This window comes from Dipodomys ordii, unplaced genomic scaffold (assembly GCF_000151885.1).
Source record: "Dipodomys ordii isolate 6190 unplaced genomic scaffold, Dord_2.0 Scaffold7, whole genome shotgun sequence".
In the NCBI taxonomy this organism is placed as follows: Eukaryota; Metazoa; Chordata; class Mammalia; order Rodentia; family Heteromyidae; genus Dipodomys; species Dipodomys ordii.
Genome location: NW_012267223.1, coordinates 5,448,527 through 5,458,415, shown reverse-complemented (window position 1 = coordinate 5,458,415; position 9,889 = coordinate 5,448,527). Strand labels below are relative to the sequence as shown.

The 9,889-nt window shown below is 43.9% G+C and overlaps 1 protein-coding gene across 1 annotated transcript in view; it reads left to right on the top strand.

Moving 5' to 3' along the window:
- The window catches only part of Nol11 (nucleolar protein 11), a 28,324-nt gene that overhangs the window by 7,874 nt on the left and 10,561 nt on the right, over nt 1–9,889 (top strand). The window contains exons 4-7 of the mRNA XM_013036609.1: nt 1,885–2,073; nt 5,636–5,712; nt 8,268–8,391; nt 9,268–9,356. Of these exons, the coding sequence (XP_012892063.1) occupies nt 1,885–2,073; nt 5,636–5,712; nt 8,268–8,391; nt 9,268–9,356 (479 nt within the window). The remainder of the gene's footprint in view (nt 1–1,884; nt 2,074–5,635; nt 5,713–8,267; nt 8,392–9,267; nt 9,357–9,889) is intronic.

Sequence of the window (9,889 nt, the reverse complement as noted above, 5' to 3'; positions counted from 1 at the left end):
TTTTTTCTTTTTGCTTATGTGGTGCTGAGGAATTGAACCCAGGGCCTCAGGCATGCAAGGCAAGCGCTCTACCACTGAGCCACCTTCCCAGCCCCTCATTTGTTTTCTTATGGTACTAAGAGTGAACCTAGTACCATGTGCGTGTTAAGTAGGCACTCTACCACTGAGCTATATCCATTACCTTTATTTTTTGGTCAGTTGTGGGGCTTGAACTCGACCTGGGCATTGTCCCTCAGCTCTTCAGCTCAAGGCTAGCACTCTACCTACCACTTGAGCCAAAGTGCTACTTCTGGTTTTCTGAGTAGTTTATTGGAGATAAGAGTTTCACGGACATTCTGGCCTGGGCTGGCTTTGAATCTCAGATCTCAGCTTCCTGAGTAGCTAGAATTACAGGTGTAAGCCACCAGTACCCAGCCATTCATAACCTTTAAAGTTTTGTTTATTTGTTTTTGCTGGTCCTGGGCCCTTGGACTCTGGGTTTGGGCACTGTCCCTGAGCTCCTTTTTGCTCAAGGACCACAGTGCCATTTTGGGCTCTTTCTGTGATTAATTAGACATAAGCGTCTCATGGGCCTTCCAGACATGGCTGCCTGCAAAACCACAAGCCTCAGATCTCAGTCTCCTGAATAGCTCACAGGTGTGAGCCACTGGTGCCTGGCAGAATTGTTTTTTCTTGGTCCTGGTGCTTGAACACAGGACCTAGGTACTGTACTGAACTTTTGTGTTCATGGCTAGTGCTCTGCTTTTCAGCTTTTCAGTGGTTAATTGGAGATAAGAGTCTCATGGACTTTCCTGCCCATATTGGCTTCGAACGTAAGCTCCTTAGGTTTTAACCTCCTAAGTACCTAGGATTACAGGCATAAGTCACCAGTGCCTGACTGTTAGTATTTTGAGGCAGAGTCTCATTGTTAATGTAAACTTTTCTCAAACTTGATATCCTCCTATCTTTGCTTCTTGAGTGCTGCTACTGTAGTCTTGCACTATCTGACAGTCCCTATTTTATTAGTGTTATTAATTATAAGCCAGCGTGGGCTTGAACTCCACACCTTTGCTCTTGTTCCACCACTTCTTTTGCTGGTGTTCTACCACTTGAGCTATTCCTCCATTTCCATATTCCTTATTTTCATTCTTTTTTTTTTTTTCCTTCCAGCCATTGGGCTTGAACTCAGGGCCTGGTTGCTGTCCATGAGCTTTTCTGCTTAAGGCTAGCACTCTACCACTTTTAGCTACAGCTCTACTTTTGCTTTTCTGGTGGCTAGTTTCATGGACTTTTCTGCCCCAACTGGTTTTTGAACTAAGATCCTCAAATCTTAGCCTCCTGAGTAGCTAGGATTACAAGCATGAGCCACCATCATCCAGCTGATCCCTCCCCCCCTCCCCCCCCCCACATTGTAGGGCTTGAACTCAGGGCCTGGGCACTGTCCCTGAGTCTCTTTGCGCTTATGGCTAGGGCTCTACCACTTGAGCCACAGCACCATTTCTGGTTTTTGAGTGATTAATTGGAGATAAGAGTCTCACACAGACTTTTCTGCCTGGGTTGGCTTCAAATCCTGATCCTCAGATCTTAGCCTCCTGAGTAGCTAGGATTACAGGCATGAGCTACCAGCATCTGACATTCAGAACTATACTAGTATATATATTAACTAATTGTACAAAAAAATAGATTTTATTGTTTTTCAAACATGAGTGTAATGGACTTTGATCATATTTACTATACAGAGGTGCGCATGTGCGTACACACATTTCTGTATTATTTAATAGAAGGCATTACAGTGATACTGTTTTTTTTATTGAATTAGTGAAATCTTACAAAAAACTGAATACATTTAACTAATAGATAATGACATGTCCTTATCCACTTGTAAACAGTACTTTTTTCCAACAGGCTGTGATGGATGCATATATGAAACCTTGCTACCAATATATTCAAGCGACACGGAAAAAGACCAGCGAGTCGTTAGTTCATTGTTGCTCAAGACTGTTGTAACGGGGGGTGCTCGAAATGGTGTTGGACTCACTGCCCTGGATTCAGATCACATGGCAGTCCTCGGGCCTCCTCTGCCAGTTTCTAAGGGTAAATGAATGCATAGCAAAGTCCTTTACCCCTTGGCTTTCCCTTTAGTTTTTCATTTCTTTTTTCTTTTTCTTTGATTTGAGACAGTCTCACTATGTAGCCAGGCTAGCTTCTGACTGCTGATCCTGCTTCAGCCTTCTAAGTGCAGGGATTGCAGATGTGTACTGCCATGTCTGGCTTTCTTTATTACCATTCCTATTCAATCTCTTGGTCATTTTTGTAACTTAATTTTTCTTTTTACTTTGTTTTTTGCGACCATGTCTTGTTACATAGCCCAGGCTATTCTGGTACTTGTTTTATTAGCACAGACTGGACTCAAGTTCAGGATCCTCCTGTCAGGGCTGGGAAGGTGGCTCAGTGGTAGAGCGCTTGCCTTGCATGCATGAATCTCTGAGTTCGATTCCTCAGCATCACATAAGCAAAAAGAAAAAAAGCCGGAAGTGGTGCTGTGGCTCAAGTGGTACAGCGCTAGCCTTGAACTGAAGAGCTAAGGGACAGTGCCCAGGCCCAGAGTTCAGGCCCCACGACCGGACCCAAAAAAAACCCCAAAGATCCTCCTGCCTTAGTTTTCCAAATCCTTTATTAGCGGCCTGTAACACCACACATAGGGCCTCACATATATTAGACAGTCCTTCTCCTATTCAGCTACACACACTCTGCATTCCCTCTTTTGCTTGTTTTTTTTTTTTTTTTTTGTCGGTTATGGGGCTTGAACTCTGGGCTTGGGTACTGCCCCTGTGCTCTTCAGTTCAAGGAGAGCACTCTACCACCACAGCAATACTTCCAGTTTTCCAGTGGTTTATTGGAGATAAGAGTCTCACGGACTTTCCTGCCCTGGCTGGCTTTGAACCCTGATCCTCAGATCTCAGCCTGAGTAGCTAGGATTACAGGTGTGAGCCACCCGCACCAGCTTTGCTTGTTTTTTGTTGTTTTTTTTTAATTTGGGTTAATTGTCTTTTTTAACCATTCAACAAATCATTTTGAAAAGGTAGTCCTGGGATTTGGAACTCAAATCTAGGTGTTGTCCCTAAGCTTTTGTGCTTAAGACTAGCACTCTGCCACTTGAGCCATAGCTCTATTTCTGGATTTTTGATTTTTTTTTTTTTGGGTCCGGTCGTGGGGCCTGAACTCTGAGCCTGAGCACTGTCCCTCAGTTCTTCAGCTCAAGGCTAGCGCTCTACCACTTGAGCCACAGCACCACTTCCTCCTTTTTCCTTTTTGCTTATGTGGTGCTGAAGAATCGAACCCAGGGCTTCAGTTATGCAAGGCAAGCGCTCTACCACTGAGCCACCTTCCCAGCCCTGGCTTTTTGATATTTTTATTTATTTTTTGGGTCTGGTCGTGGGGCCTGAACTCTGGGCCTGGGCGCTGTCCCTCAGCTCTTCAGCTCAAGGCTGGCACTCTACCACTTAAGCCACAGTGCTACTTCCAACTTTTTTCTTTTTGCTTATGTAGTGCTGGGGAATCGAACCCAGGGCCTCAGACATGCAAGACAAGCGCTCTACCACTGAGCCACCTTCCCAGCCCTTTTTTGATACTTTATTAGAGATAAGAGTCTCACGTACTTTCCTGCCTAGGTTAGCTTTGAACCATGATTCTCAGACCTTAGCTTGCTGAGTAGCTATAATTACAGGTCTAAGCCCCCCATGCCTGGCTGGTTGTTTGGTTGTTTGTCTTTGCTGTTGATTTTTAGGGTCCCTTATGAGATACAATTCCCATTAGTTTTTTCCCCAATTCTTTCTTCTATTGCTGCTCCTGTTTGTTTTTATTTTGGTGGTGGTGGTGGTGGTGGTGGTGGTGGTGGTGGTGGTGGTGGTGGTGGTGTGTGTGTGTGTGTGTGTGTGTATGTGTATGCGCATGCGCACACACTCACGTGTACATGTGTGTGCCAGTCCTGGGGCTTGAACTTAGGGCTTGAATGCTGTCTGAGCTTTTTTTCTCAAGGCTAATGTTCTATTTGAACCACAGCTCCACTTCCAGAATTTTGGTGCTTAGAGGTAGGAGTCTCACAGACTGTCTTGCATGGGCTGGTTTCAACCAAGATCCTCAGATCTCAGCCTCCTGAGTAGCTAGTGTTACAGGCGTCAGCCACTGGCCACCAGCTTTTAGTTTTTTGTTTTTGTTTTTTTTATTTGGGTCCGGTCGTGGGGCATGAACTCTGGGCCTGGGCTCTGTCCTTCAGCTCTTCAGCTCAAGGCTAGCGCTCTACCACTTGAGCCACAGTGCCACTTCCGGATTTTTACTTATGTGGTGCTGAGGAATCGAACCCAGTGCCTCGAGCATGCAAGGTAAGTGCTCTACCACTGAGCCACCTTCCCAGCCCCTTGTTTTTGTCTTTAATAGTATCTTAGGACCAGCCTGGACTAAGATCCTCCTATTTGTACTTCCCCACATAGCTCGTAAGACAGACATGAGTTATTATACTCAACAAATTTTTCTTTGTGTTTTCTTTATATTTCAGATAGCAGGTCAACCTAGACTCATAGTTCAGAGCCTGCCTAGGCTACAGATCAAGACTTTGTCTCACAAAAGACCTCAAATAGTGATTGTTCCCCAGTAATTGTATGTATTGGAGGCCTAGCTAGAAGGATTGCAGATTCAAGGCCAGCCTGGATACGCTAATGCAAGACCCTGTTTCAGAAAGTAAAAAAAAGATGTTGGAGCTACAGCTCAAGTGATAGATTGCTTACCTAGTATTTGTGACACTGTGAATCAGAGAATGTCAAGTCTTCTAACTCTCCCTCTACCCCAACACGGAAAAAAAAAATGTCCAAAGCTGGCCTTGAACTCTTGAGTCCTACCAAGTTGTGGGTTTACAAGCACACAGCACCATAACGAACTTAGTTTTATTCCTTTTCAGGATTGCTTTAGTTATTTGAGCTCTTGGAAGTTTTGTGGTTTTTGTTTTTGTTTTTGTTTTTTGGTCAGTAATGGGGCTTGAACTCAGGGTCTGTCCCTGAGCTCTTCAGCTCAAGGCGAGCACTCTACCACTTGAGCCACAGCTCCACTTCCAGTTCTCTATGGTTTATTGGAGGTAAGAGTCTCATAGACTTTCCTTCCCATGTTGGCTTTGAACCGTGATTCTCAGATCTCAGCCTCCTGAATAGCTAGGATTGATTACAGTCCTGAGCCACTGGCACCCTGCAAAAGGAGTATTTTTAAATTTTTCCTTAGATTGTACATAGTAAGGGTTTCATCATGACCTTTCCATACATTGATCCTGTTCATCCCCTCTAGTCCTGCTTATCTTCCTTGGCCTTTGGAATTTTGATATGGATTCAGTGAATCTATAGATTGCTTTGTGCAGGAATGCTGTCTTTTTTCAACTTACAGATTCACATGTAATTGATAAGACCTCCTACCTTTCCTCCATTCTCACCTGCCAGGGGTACTTCTTGCCATGTCCTCTCCCATTGTCCAACTTCCAGGCTAGTTGTAGTATTTATTGCTCATTTTATACTTAATTAAATCATACTTCGGTCTTTACTCTGATGCTTTCCCCTTCCCCAAGATATGATGTATGTATTCTTCAAACTATTTCTGAGTTTGTCTTATTTTTTAGAATGCCTTTCCATATGGAACATAAAATTTCAAACTTTACAGACTTCAAAAGAGTTACCACAAGGGACCAGTGGACAAGTAAGTTTTTTTCTCTTGAGGATTTTTTTCAAATTTGGTTTTATTTTTTTGAGACAGGGTATCAGTATGAAACCCAAGCTGGCCTTGAACTTTCAAACTTCTTGCTTTAAGCCCCAGAGTCCTGGGATTATTATTGTGTGCCACTGCACCAAGCCAAATTGTGTTATTTTGCTATCCATAAATATTGTGAAGGAAAAGATCTCCCTACAGACCTAACTTTGATTAAAGTAAATTAAAAAATTTTTTTAGTTGGGCACGAGTGGCTCACACCCATAGTCCTAGCTACCTGGAAGACTGAGATTGGGAGGCTTGTGGCCAAGACCAGCTTGGACAGAAAAGTTTGTAAGATCCCCTTCTTTTTGGGGGTCTGGTCGTGGGGCCTGAACTCTGGGTCTGGGAGCTATTCCTTAGCTCTTCAGCTCAAGGCTAGCACTCTACCACTTGAGCCACAGAGCCACTTCTGGCTTTTTATTTTTTCTGCTTATGTGGTGCTGAGGAACCGAACCCAGGGCCTCATGCAAGGCAAGCGCTCTACCACTGAGCCACCTTCCCAGCCCTTTAAGATCCCCTTCTTGACCAACTTGTCAACCTACAGCATGAGAAATTGATATCAGGAAGATGGAGGTTCTAGCCTAACTTCGGCAAAAAAAAAAAGTCTGCAAGATGCCCATCGTAAGAAGCTGGGTGTGATGGTGAGCATCTGTCATCCCAACGATGGCAGGAAAGAAGATCGCCGCATAGGCATGTACCTGGGCAAGACTGTCTAAACAAAGTAACCAGTGCGGAAAAGGACTAGGGCTGTGGATCAGCAGTGGGACACCTGCCCACAAGCTTGAGCCCCTGAGTCAACCCCCAGTACTCCCCAAAGTTTTTTTTTCGGTTGTGGGGCTTGAACTCTGGGCCTGGGAACTGTCCCTCGGCTCTTCAGCTCAAGGCGAATGCTCTACCACTTGAACTACAGTGCCACTTCTGGTTTTTTCTGGTGGTTTATTGGAGATAAGAGTTTTACGGCCGGTCCTGATGGCGCACACTGGTAATCAACGAGGAGGATGAGGCAGAGGAGGACCATGAGTTTGAGACCAGCCTGGGCTACACCTTTTAGCCAGGCACCAGTGGCTCACGCCTATAATCCTAGCTACTCAGGAGGCTGAGATCTGAGGATCTTGGTTCAAAGCCAGCCCCGGCAGGAAACTCAGGGAGACTCTTATCTCCAATAAGCCACCAAAAAGCCGGAAGTGGCACTGTGGCTCAAGTGGTAGAGCGCTAGTCTTGAGCTGAAGAGCTGAGAGACAGCGCCCAGGCCCAGAGTTCAGGCCCCACGACTGGACCCCCCCCAAAAAAAAGAATTAAAATTTAAATAGAACTAACTTCATAAAGCTAGGGTTCTTGGTTGAACTCTTTTATACTTACAGTGCCTAGCAGTGAGTCAGAATGTTTACTTCATTTACTGTCTGGGAAATATTGGTATATAAATAAAACAGTAATTTGGGTATTAGAATATTATTTTTTGTTTTTGTTTTTTTGGTCGGTTCTGGGGCTTGAACTCTGGGCCTGGTCCCTCAGCTCTTCAGCTCAAAGCTAGTGCCACTTCAAGCCTTTTCTGTTTATGTGGTGCTGAGGAATGGAATCCAGGGCCTCATGCAAGCACTCTACCACTAAGCCACCTTCCCAATCCCAAGTATTGATTTAATGAGAGTAATTCCAGTTTTCTCAGCTTAAAATTAAGTTATAATTTATATTTAACAACTGATTTTAACAAAATAAACAATTCACAGTTGTACTCTAACAAACTTGTTTTGTGTTTCTTTAGTCCTTTAAGCTTGTGTTTAAAAACCTGTTTTTTCTTTACAATCTGATCTTTGGAATCATAACATAGAAACACTGAGAGCCAATCACATTAACATAGTCCTAAAATCCCAGAACTCCCAAAGCAGGATGAGTACAAGTTTAAGTCCAAGCTGGGCTATATAACCCAAGTTTCAAGCCAGTGTGGGCTATAGTGAGGCCCTGTCTCAGAAACAGCAACAGCAATAACAAAAAAAAGTAGGCTGTGTGGCTCAAGACTATGAACTAGCTGTGAGGTACAGATCGGGGATCAAGGTTCTACACCAGCCCTGGCAAAAAAGAAGTTGAAGAGATTCTATCTCAGGTGTGGGGAAACATGGGTACAGTAGCATTTGCCTGTTATCTCCAGTAGCACAGAAATACAAGTAGGAGGATGACAGCCTAGGCCTGCCCAGGCATAAAGTAAGACTTTACTGTGAAAATAGGCCAAGGCAAAAGGGGGCTGGAGGCATAGTTCAGGTGGTAGAGCACCCTGACCTCCCATTCTGCCCAGCAATCACCAGTACTACCAAAACTGAAAATACCCTTTAAATTATGATTTATTGAGACTTGACCCTAGCTAGTAGTAAGTTATGCATATTATATTATTTTGAAAAGTTGACTGAATTTGCATTGTTTGTATTATACTTAGCTTATACAGTAAGTTATTGTTATAAGACTATTGAGTCAGGTTTTAGAAGAGGAAAAATTTACATTGTTTTGTTTTCTAGCTCTGGTATTATGGAGAAGTTTTGTTTATGTTACATGGGAAGTTTCTAACTGTGATTCCATACAAGTGTGAAGTTTCATCATTGGCAGGTGCCCTGGGGAAACTCAAGCATAGTCAAAATCAAGGTAGGAATTTGTTTATACACTTTTTTGTTCGTTTGTTTTTTGATGCCAGTCCTGGGGCTTGAACTCAGGACCTGAGCACTGTCTCAGCTTTTTTGCTCAAGACTAGTGTTCTACCACTTGAGCCACAGGTCTACTTCCAGCATTTTGGTGGTTAGTTGGAGATAAAAGGTCACAGACTTTCCTGCCTATGCTAGCATAGAACTGAGATCCTCAGATTTCAGTCTACCAAGTAGCTAGGATTGCAGGTGAGAGCCACTGGCACCCAACTATATACTGTTTAATTAGTGCAAACATTTTACCTTACCTTCTGGTTTCAAATACAGGTTTGCATAGCCACCTCTGCACAGGCCTCTTCCTAATGTAGACATTTGCTTCTGTTCACTGGCTGAGGATCCTTAGGAATGGTGCCCAGGGAGGGGCCATAGCATGATTGCAAGGCAAACCAGCTATGCCTCTCTCCACCCCTCATTTACTATAGCTCCTGACGTTGATTCAGCATTGCTGCTCTGATTTGTAATCCTCAGCTGTGTTAGAATTTACCTGTGAAGTTATTGGTGGAGTTACATGGACTTCACTTGTGCAGGATAGTTATTTTTTGTTTTTTGTTTTGTTGGTCCTGGGGCCTGAACTCTGTGCCTGTGTGCTGTTACTCAGCTCTTCAGCTCAAGGCTAGTGCTCTACCACTTGAGCCACAGTGCCACTTCAGGCTTTTTCTGCTTATGTGGTGCTGAGGAATCGAACCCAGGGCCTCATGCATGCAAGGCAAGCACTCTACCACTGAACTACCTTCCCAGCTCCAGGAGAAGTGCTTTGGTTTTTGATTGAACCTTGATTGGTCAGAGTATTCTATTTGTATATCTTACATTTTCTTTTTAGACATTCAGACCATTCCCCATTTTGCAAACTGGGAAACCTCTCAGGAATTTGGATTTGAATCTTACAACTCTGAACAGTCAAGGAAAATGGTATGTTTGGTTTTCTCTTATTATTATACTTGTATTTAAGTAGTTGTATGAGGGAGTTACTATCAACAAATAAATGCAATGCATCTTGATAGATGTCACTCCTTTCGTCTTTCTGACACAAATTTAGTACTTGAAGGAGAGATGGCAGAGCCGGGTGTCAGTAGCTCAATCCTAGCTATGCAGGAGGCTGAGATCTGAGGATCATGGTTCAAAGCCAGCCTGGGCAGGGACGTCTGTGAGACTCATATCTCCAATAAACCACTCAGAAAATGGGACGTGGCACTTGACTCAAGTGGTAGAGCGCTAGCCCTGAGCTGAAGAGCTGAGGAACAGAGTCCTGGCCCGGAATTCAGGCCTCACAACTGAGGGGAAAAAAAGAGATACACAGAGAGAGAGATGGCAGGAAGATGTTGATAAACAGAAGCTGAATTCTTTTCATGACTCATCTGTACAACTTAAGCTTTAATCCCAGTGACAGGGCAGTTTGAGTCTTGGAACCTGGGAACCTCTTGCCTTTTTATCCAAAATTGACT